At 35.5% G+C, this 24,323-nt stretch overlaps 1 protein-coding gene across 1 annotated transcript; it reads right to left on the bottom strand.

Annotated features, from left to right (window-relative positions):
- Positions 1-1,730: 1,730 nt before the first annotated feature.
- LOC127177846 (uncharacterized) lies at positions 1,731-23,816 on the bottom strand. Its single transcript, XM_051130358.1, has 31 exons — positions 23,796-23,816; positions 16,557-16,625; positions 16,287-16,361; positions 16,028-16,087; positions 15,151-15,225; positions 14,965-15,021; positions 14,823-14,885; positions 14,195-14,272; positions 14,075-14,114; positions 12,977-13,028; positions 12,071-12,902; positions 10,132-10,152; positions 8,322-8,426; positions 8,184-8,240; positions 7,922-7,987; positions 7,742-7,813; positions 7,234-7,284; positions 6,108-6,179; positions 5,929-5,976; positions 5,779-5,844; positions 5,591-5,665; positions 5,414-5,485; positions 5,228-5,296; positions 5,079-5,138; positions 4,826-4,888; positions 4,684-4,746; positions 4,470-4,544; positions 4,327-4,363; positions 4,024-4,075; positions 2,663-3,077; positions 1,731-2,572 (listed from the first exon to the last, which is right to left on the bottom strand). The coding sequence occupies exons 1-31, from the start codon at positions 23,799-23,801 to the stop codon at positions 1,931-1,933; spliced, it is 3,588 nt and encodes a 1,195-aa protein (XP_050986315.1). The 5' UTR covers positions 23,802-23,816; the 3' UTR covers positions 1,731-1,930.
- Between the last annotated feature and the right edge of the window lie 507 nt (positions 23,817-24,323).

Here is a 24,323-nt window from a genome sequence, read left to right as displayed (position 1 = left end):
TAAATAATACAAAAATTAAAATATATTACATCTTTAATGCATTGCATAAAACCTAGTATAAAAACTGCTTGGGTTTTTTTTGTTTTGTTTTGTTTTGTTTTTTTGTGGGCAGCAAGGATGAAATGTGATCATAATTTGTGTCACTTGAACTACCTACTAGGTCAGCTCCAACAACTGCTCATTTACAATTTCCACACTCATAAAGAAAATAAATCCAGAATCACCAAATGCCTTTCTATCTACAAATGTTCATTAGTGCACTCAGCACCGGTTTAAGGTGGATTCCTTGTTTTTAAAGCCACAAAAGAATGGTTCCTGTATATAATACTGCAGCAAATGTAACACGTTTTGTTCTGTTGTGAATCACACCGGCCAATTCTGAAAATCTTAATTACAGTCTATAGATTGTAGAAAAAGCCCTTCACATTTTTTCATTTTTGGTCTGGTTTTCACACACATTTCCATGAATTTATTTACTGTGCTTACAAGACTGAACTGTTTTGATATACCTTAAATATCAAAGTTTAGTGGTTTGTTTTAAACCCACAACCCTAAAAAAAATCATTTTTAATTATTTTATCTGCATACTTAATTTTGATTACCATGTATTCAACAATTTAAGTAAAATTCTCATGTGTAGTGCACAAAAAATAAAAGATGCATGTTGAGTGGTAAAATGTTTCTGATGCAGCATTTTGATTTATATAAAATTAAAACCTAATCCTTACAGTCTTACTTAAAACTTTAACATGAATCTTGAGCTTTTTCTTTCTGCTCTCTCTTACCTGTTACTATATTATTAACAAAATTTTCCTGAATAACACGAGTGTTTATAGGCTTCTCACCCCCTTGCTTTCACTTTAATTTTTTTTTTCTGTCTTTTTAACCCTGAAGTGTTCAGTTCCTCTTATTCATTCTGTTTTCAGCCCCTTAAAGGAGTAGTTCACTTCCAGAATGAAACTTTCCTGATAATTTACTTACCCCCATGTCATCCAAGATGTTCATGTCTTTCTTTCTTCAGTCACAAAGAAATTACGTTTTTTGAAGTAAACATTCCAGGAATTTTCTCAAATTTTTCTCCATAATGGACTTCAATGGTGGTTAAAAGGTCCAAATTGCAGTTTCAATGCAGCTTCAAAGGGCTCTACACAATCCCAGCTGAGGAATGAGGGTCTTATCTAGCGAAACGATCAGTCATTTCCTAAAAAATATATATATATATATATAAATATACTATTTAACCACAAATGCTGGTCTTGCAATAGCTCTGCAATGCTTCTCGTATTGCATAATCACATTGGAAAAGTCACATGCGGTTAGTTCTTCATCTGTGTACTTTGGTTAAAAAAGGTTGGGCAGAGCAAAAAACTCTAATTTCTCTAATTTCACCTCATTTTCTCCTCCAACTTCAAAATTGTCCGACATCGATGTTTTACTTTATTTGTAAAGAGCATTTGGCTTTCTTTGCATGTTCTCTTTGTAAACACTGGGTCGGTATTTCCGTCTATGTCACGCGTGCATTATTATGTAATATGCACAAGCTAGTGCAAGACGACCATTTGTGGTTAAAAACATAGATTTGTATTTTTCTTAGAAAATGACCAATTGTTTCTCTAGGCAAGACCCTTATTCCTTGGCTGGGATCGTGTAGAGCCCTTTGAAGCTGCATTGAAACTGCAATTTGGACCTTCAACCACTGAAGTCCATTATATGGGGAAAAATCCTGGAATGTTTTCCTCAAAAACCTTAATTTCTTTTTGACTGAAGAAAGAGAGGTGAACATCTTGCATGGGGTTGAGTAAATTACTAGGAAGTTTTCATTCTGGACATTCTGGAAGTGAACTTCTCCTTCAACATCCGTGTAAAGTCTTCTTTTTTCTATATTTTAAATCATTCCAAGTCTTTTTTAAATCAACTGCATTATTCCTCTTCATTTTTGTTTCTTCCCACCTTCTATTTGATAAGTCTGATAAGACTCCTCATTTTCTTTCTTTTCTGGGGTCTCTTTCTCAGCATCTCCTCTCTTGCTTTGGTTCATTTGCTGCTGCTTAGTTTTCTGGTCCAGTTTCTCCTCCAACTGATCGATTTCTTCCTCAAGCAGAGCCAGTTTAACGGGATCTGACTCACATTGGTCTTCATCCTCCTCCTCTTCCTCGTATTCTTCCACTTCAATTCCATCCATGGTCTTTTGAAGCTGAGTCTTCACTTTGTTTAGTTCCAGTAGGCCATGTTGTAGCTCTTTGCAGACTTCTCGGAGCTTGGAGGCAAATTTGGTCTTGGCACCTCTGCGAAGTTCATTGGAGTCTTTGGCAAGAAAAAAGACATCCAGGGCAAGGAAGAGAGTGGACATTACCCCTGTAGTTATACTGATGGCCTTGGCGGCTTTGGCAGCACCTCCAGCAACACCTAGAACTTTCACAGTGCTGATAAGCCTATCTGTGTTTATCATAAGAGCTTTACCTGCTCGTCCACCTTCCTTCATCACATACTTTATGTTACGGCTAAGACTCGTGTTAACCACACTCTCAGAGTACCCCCTAAAATCCCATTCCTGCAGGGTGTTCATTCCTTCCTACATACACAAAACAGACAGACAGATGAACAGACAGACAGATTGATAGATTGGCATACAGATGACACACAGATGGAATGCTGAACATACCTGCATGAACTCCAGACAATCTCTGATGTCATTGATCTCATTCTGGTAGCCCTGGATCATCTTCTCCACCTTCTTGCGATCCATCTTTGATTGAACAGCATCGGTGATGTTAGCTGTGGCTGAGGTGATGCTTCCAGCTGTTGCCACACTGATACCCACTGCAGTGACGATAGTGGAAGTGCCAAAGGTGAAGGGTGCCAGGATGAGGCCAGTAATGGTGGCTATGCCCCCTGCCACACTGGCTACGCCCCCTCCCACAGCTGCGCTCACAGTCTTCTTATGGAAGTTGTCAGCAGTGTCTGCCAGAGCCAGCAATTCTAAAATGCGACATTGCAGAGAGGCTCCACGCTGGTTGAACAGACTGACGAAGAGACGGGCCGCCATGAACACGCGGTCTGCAGCAGCCTCAACAGCCCTGGCAAAACATTTAAAACAAAAAAAGACCAGTGGAGCATTGAAGCCTGTTTCTGCCACTGAAAAAAACTTTGCAGCTTTTTTCTTGCAATTGTGTGTTTACATCTGACTTTTTTCTCAGAATTGTGAGATCTCTCACAAATGTGAGTCATAAAGTCAGAATTGTGTGATATAAATTTGCAATTGCAAATTGTGAGAAAAAAATGTCCAAATTGCGACATTCAAACTCGCATTTGTGATAAAAAAGTCAGAATGGCGAGAAAAAAATGTCCAGACTTGCATTTAGAATTGTGAGATATAAATTCGGAATTGCAAGAAAATTGTCCCAAAAATGTGACATACAAATTCACAGTTGTGAGAAAAAAAAGTCAGAATTGCAAGATACAAATTCGGAATTGCGAGAAAAAATGTCCGAATTGCGACATACAAACTCGCATTTATGAGAAAAAAAGTCAGAATTGCAAGATATAAATTCGGAATTGCGAGAAAAAATGTCCGAATTGCGACATACAAACTCGCATTTGTGAGAAAAAAAGTCAGAATTGCAAGATATAAATTCAGAATTGCCAAAAAAAAAGTCAGAATTGTGATATACAAACTCACATTTGTGAGAAAAAAGTCAGAATTGTGAGATATAAATTCGGAAATGAGAGAAAAATGTCAGAATTGCAACATACAAACTCACGTTTGTGAGGAAAAAAAAGTCAGAATTGTGAAAAATAAATTTGGAATTGCGGAAAAAAATGTCTGAATTGTGACATACAAACTCGCATTTATGAGAAAAAAAGTCGGAATTGGAAGATATAAATTTGGAATTGCGAAAAAAAATGTCAGAATTGCGAAATAGTCACAATTACCTTTTTTTATTTTGTGTTCAGTGGCGGCAGTGGGCTTCCATAGTGAAGCCAATTAAACAATGATTTTAAAAAAAAAACACATTTACTCACAGCTCCTTATCATCCTCCTGAAAATTTGCAGTTTCATTCCACACACTCCAACCTGTCAAAAGTCAGTAAGCCATATGAAGTTGCTAACAGTGACCTAAACTAGATACAGTAACAGGGATGGGGGACAAAGGTTGACCAATCATCCAACTGACTAATTTTAGTCGACCAAAATTAGTTCATCTACTAATTTCTTATATATACAAGTCTAATTATACAGGAACTTAGCAGGCTGGTCTTCTAGGACTAGTCATTTTTGAAAACATGTACCTTTAATAGGTAATGAAGTAATCTGACCCAACTCACCCTCAACAGTTTCCCACCAGTCCATCAGGTCATCATCCTGTGAAAAGAGAGCAAGAGAACATTAAAAGGTTAAAAAAGATTTCATAATTAACCAAATGTAAAAATCATTGTATAATAATGAAATAATAATAATAATAATATACCTCATCTGTCTCTAAAACATTTGAATCTGTTGGGTAAGCAGCCATCTCCACTGGCAGGATTTCAAAAGAACAGTCCTATAACATTCAGAGAATAAGAAATTACCCAAACATTATGTGATTGCATGATATGATATTGATACACCATAGAAGGAGCATAAATAATATGTCAAATAAGTCAAGTACACTCATTTACAAACTCATCGCTATAACTCGCCTCATTTGTCCCCAGTTTCTGCATTTCCACTGGCTCCTCAATTATATCTTCTTCATCTAAACCCTATATAAAGATTTTAGATTAAGATAGTTCTTTTTGACATAAATTATCAAATATATTAAAATAAAAGTGTTAACACTACCTGCGTACTGGATGAAAATGTGGACATTCTAGGTAGAGTTCTTTTCACTCTAAATGACACAACCTGACAGGATGTGAGCAGCAAATGAGATTATGGAGAATGTGTGAACTGGCACTGTAAATATAGTCATTGTTTGTGGCAAGTGGAATTATGGGCTTCAATTTCCTACAATATTCCTGGCTATGTATACCACTTTTTCGACCCTCAGAAAAGAAAACAAGTTCTCTTCTGTATAAAACGTTAAGTAACTTACCTTGTTATTACTGTTGGAGAGTTTCTCATCATGGCATTTTCTGGGCACTGCAATAGATTTCTAGCAAATAGAGGAAGCAGTACAGCATTTGTTTCACATCATCTACTTTGCAACTTAAAATCATTACATTTAATTAATTTGTTAAGTACCTTTTCAATGCCATTGTCCAAGAAGTTATAATCCCAATCTATAATTTTACTGTGCTCACTTAGCGGATCCTACATATGAAATAAAGTATCATTTTAATTTTATTTCAAATGGTATAAAAGTAAATGTTAACCTGTAAATATTGTCAATAATCTAAATGCAGCAATAAGAAGGGGAAGCTGCTTCACCGTGTCAGCAGGAAAACGTAATGCTGGTTTTGGGGAACTGCGGAAAGTGCCACTTAGCTTCCCTGAGTTCTCCTGCACAAAAAGGAGAGTAATTGCGAATCGCAGGTGACTAAGCAATTAAAATAATATAAATACATTCTACTATATATAACTTTAAAAAAGGGTTGTGATAAACACCTTTATGTTGTTGTTAGAGAGATATAAGAGACTGTCATTACTGGCCAGCAGTTTAATGTGTAATGGTGGGCTGTCCTACAAGAAGAAAGTTTGTAACTAATGTGCATTATCAGCAGGAAGGCAGTGGTAGAAATACTACAGATAAATTAAACAGACATAAGTTAATTAATTTTGTTGTAGCAATATACCTCTTCATAAGTATCCTCAGTTCCTCTAGGAGATGTTTTAAGAAAATTAAACAGGGAATTTCTCTCCTAAAAAAATAAATCGGAGAGTTAGAATTATTATTTTTTTTAACTTTAAATATTTGATTGAACCTCAGTGGCATTATAGCTTACAAGTCTGTCACTGCCTGGAAAATCTTCATTTTTCAATGCTAGTTCTTCCTGTAAAGAGAAAGAAGACCAGCACATTATACAAAGCTACACAAATTATTTAAAAAATTGGACAGTATTGCAAAATGTAAACTTTAAGACAGTAATGTAAGAATAAATGATTATATGCAGTTTTGTCATACCTTGTTGTTTGTGTTTTGTGTTTGGTTGTGATTGCCAGCTGAGAGTTCTCCATGTTGTAATGATAGTTCTTCCTGTTAAGAAAGAGAGAGGAAGGAAATATTAGGCGTATAATACTTGCGAGCTAAACCAAAGACAACCTTCAAAATACAATATCTCATTATTCTGTGTAACATCAAAGCATGATTTTTACTGACTGAACTGTAAAAAAAAAAAAAACACTTTACCACAATTATAGCAATACATAGCTATACAGTTTACTGTATGTTTTTGTGGACTAATATTTATTTTTAAATCCAAATATTATGTGTCAAACTATGTGATTCACACTGGATCAGTGTTGGGGGTAACAGATTACAAGTGCGAGTTACGTAATATTACGTAATATTTTTTCCAAGTAACTAGTAAAGTAATGCATTACTTTTTAACTGACAAGAAAATACAGTTACTTTTCTCCCCATTTATTGATTAAAAGCTCTTCTGTCCCCATGTTGAGAGAAATCAGGAGAAAGATGTTAGTTCTAGAATAAATGTGAACAAGCATTAATTCATCTCACTCACAAAAACAGATTCAGTATTCCTCAAAATGAATAAAAACTCAAAATATGACGCAATCCTGCAATAATTAAATGTTACAAAATACAAATATCCTTTATGCATTTAATCCCATTTTATTAACTGAAGTCTTTCCTGCCGAACTTTGATGATCCAATTCAACCATACTAATAAGCAAAAATGACTCAATATATTAACATTTGTTTTCCCTTTTTTTTTATTGCTGAAGAGTTGACATTTTTTTCTTCTAAGGTCTACTGTACAGACGTGAATTTTTTTTTTTTAAAGCCTGAGGCTTTTGGTGTGAAAAGGCTTTTACATTTGCCCGAAATAGAACTTTTTATATTAAAAACAAAACAAGCAAGCCCTCCCCAGATTTAAAAAGTAGCGAAAAAGTAAAGTAACGCATTACTTTCCATAAAAAGTAACTAACGTGATTAGTTACTTTTTTAGGAAGTAACTCAGTATTATAATGTATTACTTTTAAAAGTAACTTTCCCCAACACTGCACTGGATATTTAGTTTAAGATGTGATGTCATGTGATGTTAGGTGTACTTGTAATCATAACAGACCTTAAGGCTGTGTTGGCTGGACGGACTGTTGGTGTCAGCAGTGAAGCCATCCTGGGGCAAATGGAAAGAAAAGTTCTGATAAGTTTTCATTATCTTTAATATCAGATCATAATCATTAGCTCAAAATGTATGTGCGACATTTGATAGTAAGACTGAGAGTTTGGCTGATTTGCTGTCAGTTTCACTGAGGAAGTTTCCTGCCACCCTCTAGTGGTAAAAGATAGTACAGTTTCATGGCCTGACATGATCAGTGATGTAATGTGCTAAGCACATGTGTGTTAAATAAGTTTTTATCTGCAAAGCATGTATGTATAACACAATGGATGAAAATGGATTTTAGCATTCTGATACCTCAGTGCTGTTCAGATAATTTCAACAATACTAATTATTTTAAGTAGCATCTTTATATCAAGAGACTATATAAAATAGCTTTAATTGTTTGTCACCAATAAATATATAGGCTTAAAGTGGTTATTTTAATGTCTAAAAGCTCCACCAGATCTTTTACCTCTTGTGCAGAGAGGCTTGTCCACTTTTTAGAAGTTCTGTTAAACAACCGACTGAAAACAGCAGCTTTCCCCTGATAAATGATGAAAATGTACATTTTATAAACATTTTCATCATAAAAAGTGACAAATATGACTTGGATATAAATATACACAATTTATGATTAAAGTCAAGAAGAAACCTTTGGGTTATTGTTGCCTGTTGGTTGATCATTAAGACCTGACAGCTCACACTCAGTTAGCTTGTTCTGGGAAAAGAAGTTAAATGATTATTCTCAGAAACATGCCATTGCTATATTTACTGTACACCTTCTACATATTACTGAATAATTTTCTTCCTTGCACTCTCCAAAATGTTATTTATTGTAAACCAGAATCAATGCAGATTCAGAACAGTATTCTAAGAAATCAAACCAGAACAAGACAAAACATACATTAGCTGACCTTAATTTTGCTGTTCTCTGGACTGTCATTACTGCCCATGAGTTCACCATTCTCATCCTATAGAAAAAATAGTCAACTAACCATTGCAAATGAAAGCCCAGATATTGCAAGAGAGTCCGGTTACATCAAACGAATTACCTTAGTGTGAAAGCTTCCTGTTACTGCACCCTTAAACATGTACTGTCTCGCCTCAGATGAGTGCTCAACTACATCTGAACGCCTGGACATTGAATCTGCTTTTTCCTGTAGCACAAACAGAGAAAAAAAACACACCACATAACACAAACTGGGAGGTTATTCATATATGTGTTTGCTAAAAGATATTTGCGCATTTAAGTGTTACATGTGTGTTACATAACGCTGGACCACAAAACCAGTCATAAGGGTCAATTTTTTAAAATGGAGATTTATACATCATCTGAAAGCTGAATACATAAGCTTTCCATTGATGTATGATTTGGCCCAAGATACAACTATTTGAAAATAATGAAATTCTTAGCAGTGCATATTACTAATAAAAAAATGTGTTTTGATATATTTATGATAGGAAATTTACAAAATATCTTTATGGAACACAATCTTTAATTAATATCCTAATGATTTTATTTTTAAATATCATGCTTTAAAATGACCTTGAAAGCACCTTTTTTTTGTATTTTCTGAATAGCTTATCTAATTAACTTAATCATTACAATAGTCTAATACTATTTAGAATCCTTCTAAAATATTATGCCATAGATTTTCTAACATACAGTCAATATCTTACATTCACACATACAACTATAAAAAGAGTTTTCTCTCGCTTTAATTTGTCGATCCCTAGCTGATCATTCTCTGGGGTGGACTCTTATGTTCGGAACTCATGTCTATGGACGTTATAGGCCTACAGAGATTAAAATTAATTATCACAACCAACTCCTTTCACAGATTATGAAGAAATGGACGATCAGCCCCGGACATGTCTCAGTGGTTCACTAATTAGTTCTTGACTTCCTTTAAGATATCTTGTTATAATTCAAATAAATAATTTCCATGATAAATGCTTAATAAAATAATGCTGTCTTTCCTTTTTATTTGTTCTTTTCCATTCTTTCATAACTTTTATGTTCATGATATAGAAACTGAAAAATCATTGTGTCTGAAATGTATTATATGAATAAACTTGCCTTTTCATGTCATAATTAAACAGGTACTGGAACAACATTTGTTTTCTGAAATAAAGACAAAGCATTAATGAAGTTAGGTTGAGTAAATTGTATTTTTAGGCTTGAATCCCTACTCCCCACTTTATTTTTTGGGTTTAAATTATAATTTAACAAAGCAGTGTCATGAATGACACCATGGAAATGGCAAAGAGTGATATTTTATTATCATATGATTGTATCCTTACTTCATGTAGCCACGTATTACCTCATTTAGGGGAGGTTTGAGCTTGCTGTTTCAGTTTTCCCTCTGGAATCAGAATTGCATTTCTCCATTTCTAACGTAAGGGAAAACCATGCTTACACAATGTATAATGGTAAACAAACAGCCGAAACTATTATTATGAAGCGTTACACGGCCAACACTGCACAGGAGTGCACTGTAAAACAATCCTAAAGAGTGCCAGACACTGACATCACCATTCATGATAAACAACTGCAAACACGCGTCAACGCCTTGCGCTGCGGACGCTTCGTTAAATGCTATTTATTAGACGATTTGGCTTGCTCACTTTTTATCCTTTTATTTTAAACAATGTAGAATTCTTTTTCGAAACCGACAGTTCGTTCTGTTGTTATTGTAAATTTTTCTAGTCTCAGAGAAAGCGTCTGATTTGGAATGTCACTGTGCGCTGGCGAGACAAACACAAAAGACTCTTTTGTGCCGAAACTTGACTGAATAGTTTATTTAATAAACATACAGAATTGACAATCTTGACGAGATTTCACCGTACTGTTTCGCCTACCTTAGGTTCCCATGCGTACAGCTACAGACAAACCGACTGTCAAAACTTTGTCAAGCTCCGCCCGGTTAATCTGTGGATAGACACAACAGCGGGAACAACGGGGCGGTTTAGCACAATGTCAGTATGACGACAGTGAGTCATCTCTTCACTTCCACTAAACAAAAATGTAATACGGGTGTTTCTTCTGACACTTTTGTTCCAGACATTGGGTTTTATTATAACAAAGTTTACCCTTAAAGCATTGAAAACCTTTTAGAAAACCCCCATAATATATGTTAAATACAAAGTGAGCACAATCCATTACAAAATTCACTGTGTGAAAATACATTAATTTTTAAAATCAATTTAAAGGGATAGTTCACCTAAAAATTAAAGTCAAAAGTTTACATATACCTTGCATGAATAAGATATTTAACACAAAAGATTTTTACATATAGTCAACAAGAGAAAATAGTGGATAAATAAAAAAATGACCCCATTCAAAAGTTTGCATACACTTGATTCTTAATACTGTGTTGGTGCCTAAATGATCCACAGCTGTTCTTCAAAAAAAAAAAAAAAAAAAAAAAAAAAAAAAAGCTTCAGGTCCCAGAGTTTTTTGGTTTTTCAGCATTTTTGTGTAGGCCTATTTGAACCATCTCCAACAATGAACGTATGATTTTAAGATCCATCTTTTCACACTGAGGATATCTGAGGGACTCATGCAACTATTACAGAAGGTTCAAGTGCTCACTGATGCTTCACAAGGAAACACAATGCCTTTTTGAATTTGAAGATCAGGGTAAATTTAACTTATTTTGTCTTCTGGGAAACATGTACATATCTTCTGAAGGGCAGTACAAAATGAAAAAAATATGATATTTAGACAAAATAAGAAAATACATCTTCATTTTGTGAAGCATTTGAACCTTCTGTAATAGTTGCTCAGAGTTACTCAGTTGTCCTCTTAATATCATACAGTCATTGTTGGAAGGGGTTCAAATACACAAAAAATGCTGAAAAACCAAAGAATTTGTGGGACCTAAAGGATTTTTCTGAAGAAAAGCGGGCAGTTAATTGTTCAGGACAAACAAGGGACTCATGAACAGCTATCACTAAACAAAAAAACAAAACAAAAAAAACCCACAGCTGTGGATCAGTCAGGTGACAACACAGTATTAAAAATCAAAGCATATGTAAACTTTTGAACGGGGTCATTTTTATTATATATAACTATTATTTTCTTTTGTGGACTATATGTAAAGAACTTTTATGTTAAATATCTTACTTGGGTCAGTACTAAATAAAACATAACATGCATTTTGCATGATCCCTCTTATTTTGGTAAAATAATTAAGATTTTGCAAAATTCTGCAAGGTATATCTAAAGTTTTGACTTGACTTGAATTTTCCGAAGCTACGAGAATACTTTTGGTGCACAAAGAAAACAACTTTATTCAACAATTGTCCTCCTGCAAATCACGTCGTCCACCATTATAGAGTTCCAAAGAAGAACAAAGGTCTTATGGGCTTGTAACAACATTAGAGTGAGTAATTAATGACAGAATTTTCATTTTTGGGTGAACAAATGGTGGGTCTCTTTAAGACTGTCACTCAGTTGTGGTGACATTTCAACTATCAAAAATCTTGGCCTTAATGTAGACAGACAGATAAGAGCATCAATGACAGATTGAATTCTATTCACTCACCATGGTGAAATAATAACCATGTGTTCAGGACCATATAGACCATATATTAGTTCATATTCTTTTAGTCTTATATAAGCAGCAATTATACCCTAACAAGCAGTGGATATAAAGTTATAAAAACAAGTTAAGATCCCAAATTTTCTCTTCTGTCTGATACAGAAAGCCAGTATAGTTCTCTAACCATATCATTTTTATACAGTCTAGTGTGAATGTAACAATAAACTTAGAGAAGTGTTTACAGAGGTTTGTCAAGACGGTTTGTCTTCTTTCAGAGTGGTGCTCAACCGCAACTCATCTCGGATTATGTTAAGTTCCATTAAGCCCTCATGCAGCTGATCTGCCACCTCTCTAATCTTGGCAGCAAATTCTGATTTTGCACCATTTTTCAGCTCATGGGAGTCCTTGGCCACAAAATAGATGTCCATCCCAACAAAAAGCCCCGTCAGAACACCTGTGGATATACTAGCGATCTGCACAGCACGTGCCGCAGTGGTTCCCGCCGCGTTGGCTACCTGCATTACACGCATAATCTCATTGGCACTGGTTAGAATAGCTTTGCCCGCCATGGCGCCGTCCTCATAGATATTGTCGAAACAAGGGAAGTCGCGATTATATGCATGCTTCTTCATCTTATTCAGGTTGAACTTGCGTAGATTTGTAATGCCTTGCTTGATGAACTTCATGCATTTGTTAAGGTCAGCCATCTTCGCCTGGTAGTCTTCCACAATGCGCTCCACCTTCTTGCGATCCAAAGAGTTGTTGACGGTATTGGATATCCCAGCGGATGCAGAGGTAAGACCACCCGCCATGGCAACACCCAAGCCAACCGCAGTGACGATTAGAGAGGTTCCCATTGTGAAAGGTGCTAAGATGAGGCCAGTTATGGTAGCAACACCTCCCACAGCACTAGTGGAGCCACCAGTGATCTGGGCAATCTTGGTTTTCTTGTTGAAGCGGTCCAGGCCATCAGCAATGGCATGCAGGTCGATCACATGCTGCCACAGTCCTTCCGCCCGTTCTGAGAAAAGTTTGTTAAACACTCGTATGCCCTTTTGCACCTTTTCAGCTGTTACAGCAAAAGCCCTGAGAAAAACAAAATTGGTCAGTCAAACTCACTCTTTCATACACACATGCACACAGAATGACTTGGGACTTACTTGGCTTCCTCTTTCTCTGTCATGTTGTCACTTTTGGGCATGTCCTCCCATTCTGAATTGGAAAAAACAAAATGGGAGGAAAATAGCTAAGAATATTAAGTTCAGACCATGATGAACTATCTATCAGACCTTTACTAAGAATAAATTGCTGTTAATTACTTTAAATTAAACTAATACAGTTGAGGTCAAAAGTTTACATACACCTTGGAGAATCTGCAAAATGCTAATTATTTTACCAAAATAGGAGGGCTCATACAAAATGCATGTTATTTTTTATTTAGTACTGACCTGAATAAGATATTTTACATAAAAGATATTTCACACAATGGTCTATAAGAGAAAATAATAGTTGAATTTATAAACATGACACAGTTTAAAACAAATTCTTTGGTTTTTCAGTATTTTTGTATATTTGAACCCTTTTCTAACAATGATTGTATGATTTTGAGATCCATCTTTTCACACTGAGGACAACTGAAGGACTCATATGCAACTATTACAGAAGTTTCAAATGCTCACTGATGCTTCAGAAGGAAACAATGCATTAAGAGCAGGGGGATGAAAACTTTTGAAGATCAGGGTGAATTTAACCTATTTTGCCTTCTGGGAAAAATGTATCATATATAGGCAAAATAATTTTTTTTTACACATCTTCATTCTGTTCAAAAGTTCACACCCCCGGCTCTTAACGCTTGTTTTTTCCTTCTGGAGTATCAGTGAGCGTTTGAACCTTCTGTAATAGTTGCATTTGATTCCCTTAGTTGTCCTTAGTGTGAAAAGATGGATCTCAAAATCATACAGACATTGTTGGAAAGGGTTCAAATACACAAAAATGCTAATAAAAAAAAAAATTAAAAAAAAACAAACAAACAAAGAATTTGTGGGACCTGAAGGATTTTTTTGAAGAACAGCAGGCAGTTTAACTGTTCAGGACAAACAAGGGACTCATGAAAAATAGCATGCATTTTGTATGATCCCTCTTATTTTGATAAAATAATTAACATTTTGCAGATTCTGCAAGGTGTATGTAAACTTTTGACCTCAACTGTAAGTATTGGGATTGTTTCTGAAACTGGACACATGGTAGGACAAACTCACGTTCCACAGTGTTCCACCAATCCATGAGGCCATCAAGATCCTGTGACGGATACATTCAAGATAAATAAAAATGGTCGTTTTTGGAAAACAAAGGCAAGGATCTATATTTACAGAACCAACCTCCTCATCCTCTCTTTGAGCTTCACTTAAACGGAACTCATCTAGCCATTCCATGAGGGACTTCTTGTGGCCTTTAGTCTTGAAAACGAAAATGAAAAGTAGATTGGACAACAATGTTTAAAAGGGAACTTGAAGGAAAAATTCCAATGCAGAAATCAACAAAATTGCAGAAGTTGCAAGTCAAGTAGGAAGGTGTTTGTGTGGTTTTGTTTTTTGTAACAGGTTGCAAAAATAAACTATTTGCTGTTGCAAGCTTATTTTTTCCCTTTAGGAGTAAAAAAAAAAATAGTAATTGGGTTCTCTTTTTTAGCAAATATACAAAACTAATTTAGAAAAAGAAAGAAGCACAGAATGCCTCCTGACAACTTAGACAACTTATACTCTTATTAATGTTTGCAGACATATAGATTACCACTTGCATATGCAACTGTTTGTTAGGCAAGCCAGTGCACGGCTCATTTATTGTCACCTGACCCGTAACGTGAAACAGTTTATGAAGGTCTCAGTGGGGTTTTATATTTAGGATACCACATCTCTCAGTTCTCATTCTGCTTTCTATGCCTGGTTGAGTCAGTAACTTGTTTTCACTGTTATTTTGATTGAAAGAACTGTTAGGACATTACAGCACCTCTGCAAGGTCACTGCCACTGTCTTCATTTTGGTTTTCATTCTTCTTCGGTGTTGTTTTGTTCTGAAATAACAGCACAGGCTTCCATTAACCAACAACTGTTAGGATTTTAAAAAAGTAAGCATGAAAAAAAAAGGGTTACCTTGGCGGCAACTTGGGGCATAAATGGATTTCTGGGTTTCTTCTTTTGTGCTTTTTGCTGTGAAAATGTCATATGGTTTAAAGAAGTCCAACTGGGATGAAATCCAGATCACCTGTTTTGGTTCTCTGGAAACATGCAATGGTAAGGCCATCAGTATTTAGTCCAACTTGTAAGATGGGTGCTTACTTTTGGATTTTCCTCTTCTTCAGGTGTCTCAGCCATTGTGTCGGGCTTTTTTTCCAAGATCTCACTGTTATCGCCCTGTAACAATAAGTAGAAAGCCTAAGCCTACGATTCAGAAATGATTTTAAATGTGTGTTTATTTGGTTTATAATCTGTACTGACGAAAAAATACAGAATGCAAATGATGACAGAATACAAAATGATAAACTAACAAAAGTGCCATTAAAAAAAAAAAACTTTAGTAAACCTGTCATGGTTGCCAGACAAAACAGCACCATTTGCTGCAAGCAGCAGTCAGGATTTTCAATTGTAGCCTCACAATTTGCTTTGTTATTGAGCTACTTTATTCAGCCTCTGCTAGATGATCTTACACAACAATCTGAGTCATATTCTACCCAGAATTCAGATGTGCATGTAGGTACTTGTCTTTTATCTTTGGTTATTGCTATTTAAGCAAGGCCAATAAAACCCAAAAAGTACTGCTGAAAAAGCCCAAAGGCATGTTCAAATAACAGCTTCCATACCGAGCTAGACTTGCACAAGATTCTTAGATGAACATCAGCAACTTAACCAGTCGGTTACAACATGTTTTCAGTGAACCTCAAAGTTTAGAAGTGATGTCTCTATATATAAACCTTTTTTGTTTAAAAGGAGTTTTAAAGCATTAAGCCTGTTTAATGAACAAACAACACAGAAATATTACACAAAATACATCTGGAAAAATCATCATAATAATTGTACAATAAAAAATATAATACTATAATTTTTATTATATAATATTCTAAAAAGAATACAAATAAAATAAAATAAATTGTACCATATTTTGGCAGTTAAACGTTTCTCACATTATAAACCAGTGAAGATTAAACTGTTTATTTACCTCCTTATACGTTGGTTGGCTCTCAACATCAACCAGTGCGTCTGTATCTAAACCAGAATCCTGGTATAAAAGAGAAAGTGCATTTCGGTCAATAAAATTTTGATTAAAATTTCCTTGTCTTTTGAGATTTACTGGATTAAAGGCAGTCCTAAGTGCCAACCAAAGATGTGTGTAATAAATCTGAGCTGTAAAATATGTATGTAGCCAGCAAATAATTTACAAAAACAAACTGCATCTTTAAAATAAAAAATACGCCCACCCGCATAGATTTTGACTGTTTATCGTCAGGTTTCTCACAGGGCTCCAAGGACTGTTGTGTATTTTCCATGCCCTGCTGGGGAAGCAGATGTCTTCCTATTACAACATGTTTTATCACCTATCAGAACTAGTGAAATTACTAAAAAGATCAAGTATGTGAAACAGTGACTTTAGGTTTAACTAACACACAATACATGGAACATACAATACATGTGAAAGTGAAAGTCAGTAAGTGAAAATGAGAGGGACAGAGTATAGACATAAGGCTTACTTCAGTAGTGGAGTGATCGCCACAGTTGTCATCAATTTTAGAAAGTTCTGTGTCCATTATGAGAATGTCCTAGGAAAGCATCAAGAAAGGACTGGGAGTCAGATGAGCAAAACAGCAAAATTAAACACTCTCACTAATGTTGCGGTCAGACCGAACATCATCACATGCCAAAGGTTCGTTTTGAACTAAGAGGTCATCCTGAGACAGAAAGAAAGGGCTTTTTGTTGTAAATGACCTTCATGAATCTACATTATGTGCTGCAGGGCAGAACAGACCCCAGAACAGCAACTTCTGCCACTGAAGTCTGTATTATGCTCACCAAGGCTGCATTTGTTTGACAAAAATACAGTACAAACAGTAATACTGTGATATATTAATACAATTTTAAACAACAATTTAAAATGTAATTTATTGCTGTCATGGCAAAGCTGAGTTTTCAGGAGCCAATAACTTCAGTGTTACATGATTCTTTAGAAATTATTCTATTCAGTTTATTGTCACCATATTAGAGACAGCTATGTACTAAATTTCCACTTAAGAAAATTCTTAAATATCTAGGAAAACATGGATATTGAAGACAAATATATGGGTGACAACAAGGGTATCTGAAAAATTAAATCAAAGTAGCGGCTGTTAGTTAGTCCTGCTGCCTCAGGCAAGTTTGTCAACAATCAACAGAGTCAAGTCAAACCACGGGATCTATAACAAATACACGCATCCATGGCTCTCCCGGTCGTTTCCTGAATATGACAGTGCTTTCCCACCATACATATTAAAGTGTGTACAATTTATTAAAATAAACAACACAACAAAATGTAGTCGTTAAAAGTTGGAGCAACAAGACATGCGCTAACTTACCACACACCGCCCACTTCCCTGGAGAAAAAAAAATGGAGCAGGGCGAAAGGGTAAATAAACCTGTGGTCTGTCTATGAAATGAAAGAAAACTGTGTACTGTAAACTGTTTCCATGGTATTTTCTATTGACGTACAGTACTTGTCCATCTGTTGTCTTGCAATGTGAAGTAGCGAAATGTTATTAACTCCGCCCTTTTTTGCCGTGTTTGTTGTGCCTGTAAATCCATTGACGGCAGTCAGGTGGTGCTAGTCAGGCTTTATTCCCTCAGAGACCGCTGGTCAGGGTTATGATACATGTTTTTAGGCCCCGAGCCCTAAAAGGGCGAGAGCCCTATTGTTCTTCTAAGGATTATTTTTTTTTTCCGACTATCCGGGGGTTTTTGGGGGCCTTAACATGCTCAAAAACTCTTGAAAATCGGCACACACATTGGAATCTGCGGTCATTAGGACGCCGCAGAGACTGGAACCCGGGCGTGGCACAGGGGCTCTACAGCGCCCCCTGGAACACCTTCCCAAAACTTGATGTATTTCCCACACATACTTGCATATATAAGACCTATAAGACCTATAAGACTTATAAGATCTATAAGACCATTTCGCTAGATGTAAACATACTGGTCCCGATAAACTTCCTGTTTCTTTTTTTTTTTACTTTACACAAACATCACAAAAAATACAACCACCATAACATTTGACTGGATGAAAATGTTACATTAGCACCTTTAGATGTATTTGTATATGTGAAATTTAAAAAAAAAAAAAAATAAAAAAAAAAAACAGGAAGCGCTTCTGGACCAGTGTTGTTTACATCTAGTGAAATGGTCTATACATATGAAACTTGGTACACATATAGATCTCACTGAGGCAAACAACTCACGCACTCTATGTCATTAGCTAATCCCAACAGGAAGTGAGTTATTCAGGGCTGTTTAAAAAGCGCATGTTCTTGAATTTGATATACTCCTCGGAGGCCTTTATTCTGACGGCCACCAAACTCGGTCAGCATGACCTCAAGACATTGGGGATACTAAATTGCGGAGGGATTTTTGATATCTCGAACGGTTTGGCCGTGGCGAGGCGACGAAATTATGGCGAGAAATGAGAAACAGGAAATGGCTAATAACTATCGCACACATTGTCTGATTCTGATGAAACTTCAGGAGTTTGTTTGTTGTATGATGTCGATCACATAGATGTGACTATCATGAGTCAAAGTTATAGCGCCACCAACTGGCAGCAGGAAGTGTGTTGTTTTCAAAATGCTTTTAAATCAGTCTCTTAATTTTACTCGATTTGCTTCAAACTTCATCAGAATAATGTCAAAACACGGCTGATCAGAATCTGTAAAGGGGTCGTTGATACATTAAATGCTGTTGCCATGGCAACGTGTCAAACTTTAACATTTGTTTCCTGTGTTTTTGGGGCACTTAATAAGCTTAGATTTTTATGAAACTCAACACACACATCAGTATTAATTATAGTTAGACACTGGCAAAGGCTCCTAAATGGGCATGGAGAAGGCGCTGTATAGCGCCACCTTTTGTCAAAAGTTGTGGGGTTAGTTTTAGCTACAGACACCAAGCTCAGTACGTATATTGGTCTCATCAAGCCGAACAACTTTCTAATTTGCACCCATTAGCTGCGACCAACAGGAAGTCTGCTATTTTGATTTGAATATGGATTTTTGGAAAAATCAGGCTATAAATAAATTCATACTCCTCCAAGCAGGAATAAGTAGTTCCCAGCAAACTTTGTCAACATGATGCCAACATACTCAAGATGTTAAATTGCGAGCGGATTTGGGATAACTTGAACGGTTGATTTATGGTGATTTATGAAAGTAACAGTAAAAAAGATAACAGTAATTTTCAAATATCTTTAAAGTGCATTATTCTAACTCTTCAAAACTTTTTACATATGAGGAACTAGTCATTCTTAGAAAGCATGGTTAGTTTCATAAGCTTATCTTGTACAGAAGTCCCAAAAACATTAAAACTATCATATGTCTTAAGGTGGTAGATGAAGACTGTAATACCAAAGATGACCACAAGATGTTCTCGTATAATAAGGGATCTTTTTAACTCCGACTATATACAGGCCCGTAGCCAGGGGGGGTTCGGGTGGTTCGAACGACCCACCCCATCCAGTCAAAGGTCCGGAATTTATGTACGTTTTTTTTTTTTTTTTTTTTTTTTTTTTAAATAAACAAGTGTTCTTTTAAATACCAACGCACTTTTAAAGCCATAAAAAGTATTAAATACCTTAATAAGTATAAGAAAAGTCTTAATTATAATTTCAAGAGGTCTTAAATTTGGGGACGGAAAGACAAAAATAGCGTTATGGATTAAATGTGCTAGTCGTTTGAAGCGAGTCACACGGACCGTTTGTCCGCTCAGATCACAATTCAAACAGCAGCAGAGCGCAGGTTTACTAGAGCAGATGCGTTTACTCGCGATCACTAAACAGCGCTGTGAGATCCAGAGTGAAGCGCCTGAAGTCGGTGAAGAACACAATGACATGGCGATTTAAACAGATGAAACAGCGCTGACAAACAGCAGAAACACTGTGCGCAACGATAGTCAGAATCATTTCATATGGATTATTTTTACTGTAACACTGACTGCACTATGGCAGAATTGTGGGACATATCGAACTGTTACGTTATTATGTATACATGTATTAAATCTATTAAAGGAGTAATGGAATGTAATTACAGTATTTTGTGAATAATAGCGTTTGTGCATTTATACTAAGATCACTGTTCTTCATACAAACACCTAGAACCCATGTAGTTCATTTTTATACCATGGTATTGAGGTAAATAATTATTATTAATAATTTAATAATACAAAAATAAGGTGGTTGTCGGCGCCGATGGCCTTGTGGGCAGCGTGCTCCGGGCTTCCCGTGTTCGAGTCCCGACTCGGGGACCTTTCCCGCCGCCCATATCACTTCCTGTCCTTTCTGATCTGTCCTGTCCATAATAATTTAAAAAAAAAAAAAATAAGGTTGTTCCAATTTTAACAAATGGTACTGTTTTTGATAATGAACATTATCTGAGCTGTAAATCAGGATATCAGTTTACTAGACAGCTTTTTCCATATTAATTCTATTTCTGCAGGTCTTTAAAAATATATATATATATATATATATATATATATATTTTTTTTTTTTTTTTTTTTCTGCATAAAATTCCTTTCTTGATATTTGTATTTTGAAAAGGAGGAAAGACTGCATAGGGCTCAGAGGTTGAAAGGGGCTCAGAGGAAGGGTGTAGCATGGGTCTAGGAAGAACACAGTATATTCTCACCAGGTGCGGTTCTAGAACCGATTTTTCAGACTGTCATCAACTTTTTTGTTTGTTCAGTTTGTACAATGAACATGGGTTGGAGCTCTTACTTTTGAGTTCTTAAAGTACACCAAATTAATGAATTTCACTTTAAAATGTGTCAAATTTTCTCCTGGGGGGCCATGCCCCAGACCCCCCTAGAGGGACACACATCCACCCACAATTTGGATATGTGTCAGTACAAAGAATCTGTGATTTTATTGCATTAAAAATGTCATTTATTTTATTAAATTACTTATTGCTTTAAGTATTTGTGTATATTTACTGAACAAGGCGATATCTTGGTAAGCAGTTTGACAACATTGTAGTAAATATTTTTGGTGAATCAAAAAATCATGCTTATTAAAATACCAGCACACATGATAATACAGCACAGATTGGTGCATGAGTAGTCAACAAAAAGTATTTGAACCTCATAGTTAAATACAAAATGAGTGGGAACTGAAAAAGGTCCACTTTTTGGAAAAAAAGAACCCCCCCTTCCGCTAGGCTGGCTACGGGCCTGATTCAGGTCATTCTTAGTGTATAAGAATGAAAGCTAATGCATAGAATCAGTTGCACTGTCAAAATACTTTTACATAATTATTGTATAAATGCTTAAAGAGCATTACAATCTTTTTTTTTTTTTTTTTTTTTTTTTTTAATCTTTAAAGGAGAAGTCATTAATGTTTAAATACATCCTATCCTCTCTCACTGGTAAGATTAGAAATCTTTTGAGTCTGTCTGTTTACTGCTCAGTTCAATTAATGAGAATTAAAAATAATAATAATAATAAGTTAATATGTACTTTATTTGTAATATAATTATTTCACAAGTGCTCACAGATCATTAAAATTATATTTAAAAATGGTTGTAGATCACAAAACATGGTCTCTTTTGTTAACATCAGTTACTCTATTAACTAATATGAAGTAACAATGAACAATATATTTTTACGGCATTTATTAATATTTTTTAATGTTACTTTATAAAAAATATGTTCATGTTAATTCACAGTACATAAACTAATGTTAAAAGATCCAACTTTACATTTTAATAATGTATTAATACTTTTTTAACTTAATATATAATAATAGAAATGCTATATAATTATTGTTCGTGTTAACTAATATAGTTAATGTTATTAAATGAAACTGCATGGTAAAGTGTTGCCAAGGTTATATATATATAGTTCTCTCCCTGTGTGTGTGTATGTGTCTGTGTGTTGTTCTTATAGAGTAACCCTTTCGTTGCTGAAACCCTTAAATCCAAACTGCCAGAGGGTTACTGTAAATGCATGTGCCCGCTGGGCAACATTTTCCTGATGCTACCGGCATGGCGATTGCCCTGGTGGCGAGGGCCCGTCATCGCTGCTTGCAGCTATATTTATCTTTTCTCTCTTATTTTTTAACTGTCACTATGTGAACTGCCATTAAACATTATCTTAATAATGAACATCATAAACTTAAGGCACCAATCATGACGCACCAAAATTAACAATTGTGTGCTTTATCATTAGAAGAGCTTGGTAAACACAAGACATTTTGTGAATTTTATCCAAACTAAAATTCAATTCATATTTAGCCTTTTTTTTCTCTCTCTCTCTAACTGTTGGAAGCTGTTGGAATAATTGCATCACTAGCCTATCAATAAAAATGTGACATTTATGGAAATATAGAACAACCCTTGTCCGCAAAACACAGTTCAGCTTTCCACTTTAAATTGTTGGTAATTTTGTCATAATGCTGACTGACCATTTGTCTGAATGTATTGCAGTTATTAATTTAATTAGAAGTATTGATTTGTTGTGACAAGCAAATTTACAAAATGTCTTATGCTAACTGCCATGCCCACTTTTCACAAAAAAAAAGTCTGTTTACAGGAAGGAAAGCTTAAAAGTTCATAGTCCAAAGTTGCTCAGACTGAAAAATAAATGTTGTTAGGTTTCTGTGAGGCAACAAGAAAATGAATGCAATCTACATAATTTTACTGTTGCCTGTGTTGAGCACACAGGCACAAGATTCTGTGTTACTTACATTGGATATCATTAGTGAACTTAAAAAGATTACAACCAACCTTGTGGTTTTAAATCCTTATGACATATCAACCGGTGTTAGACTGCTAAAGAACGGCAATTTTGTGGTCACCATAACAGATAACCCTCCCAAGGAAGACACTGAGGATACTACATGCAACTCAGTTAGTCTTATTCTTGAACAAAGGGACCAGATATATCTTCAGCTCATAGAGAACCGTCGTGTCTACACAGATGAGGCGAGACGTAACACCTTCAGAGGACACCTCCTTTTTGCTATGTGAGGTTTCTGTGAGTGTACACCAATTATTGCATCAAAGTTTTGCAGTCCAAAGTCTGTTGGTCTGTTTAAACAATTATGCAACTTCTGGTCTTTGAGACAAAGAGAGTGCTACTCAGTACAGCACGAGTAAACAGACACAACAGTAAATAATGTTGATTTTTATAGCAATTTTAATGCTCAATGTGTGGCCTATACCAGCAGATGATTTAGTTTCACCAAACATAAACATTCTTGATGAGCTGGGAAAAAAAAAAAAATCATGGAAACAAGGATGGACTCTCTGGAGAAGGAAATGAAGCGACTGATAACAGAAAACACAGGTTATGTGATACTGTTTACAAACAATTTTTTTTTTTTTTTTTTTAAAGCATAAAAAACCTTAATAAAGTATACAAATTCCCTTCTAATCAAATAGTAAGCTATGTTGGTTTCCTAGACATAGATTAATAAGTCCCACCATAAAAATGCTTTCATTAAAAGCATAAAAGCATTAAAAGCATTAAATCATTGTCCATGTATGCAATGATTGTTAATGATCGTTCATTATTTTGGAACAAGCAAAGAAACTGGATGAAACAAAGATTAAAATGGATGAACTAATAAAAGAAAATGAAAGTAACATAACGGATTACAGTTTTGTCATAGACAAATGTCACGTATTTGGGCTACAAAACAGCTGTCATAACTTAAAGGGTTACTCCACCCCAAAATGAAAATGTTGTCATTAATCACTTACCCCCATGTCGTTCAAAACCCGTAAAAGCTTCGTTCGTCTTCGGAACACAATTTAAGATATTTTGGATGAAAACCGGGAGGCTTGTGGCTGACGCGGAGGACACGAATTGTTAAATAAAATCATTATTTTTTTTCTCTGCATACAAAAAGTATTCTCGTCACTTCATAAAATTCAGATTGAACCACGGATGGCAGATGGACTATTTTGACGATGTCCTTCATACTTTTCTGGGTCTTGACAGTGGTATTTACCTGGTAGTCAGTGGGACAGCCAGCCGCCCGGTTTTCAACCAAAATATCTTAAATTGTGTTCCAAAGACGGGCAAAGCTTTTACGGGTTTGGAACGACATGGGGGTAAGCGATTAATTTAAAATTTTCATTTTGGGGTGGAGTAATCCTGTAGGACACAGGGAGTCAGGAGACACGGGAATAAACTCAAAATAAACAGACTTTAATGAACGAACAAACCAAAAGAACCAACAAACTGACATCGGGAATGGCATAAGACCATATACACCGGACACTAGA

Source organism: Labeo rohita, chromosome 2, assembly GCF_022985175.1.
Source record: "Labeo rohita strain BAU-BD-2019 chromosome 2, IGBB_LRoh.1.0, whole genome shotgun sequence".
In the NCBI taxonomy this organism is placed as follows: Eukaryota; Metazoa; Chordata; class Actinopteri; order Cypriniformes; family Cyprinidae; genus Labeo; species Labeo rohita.
This window is presented reverse-complemented; position numbering and strand designations above follow the sequence as displayed.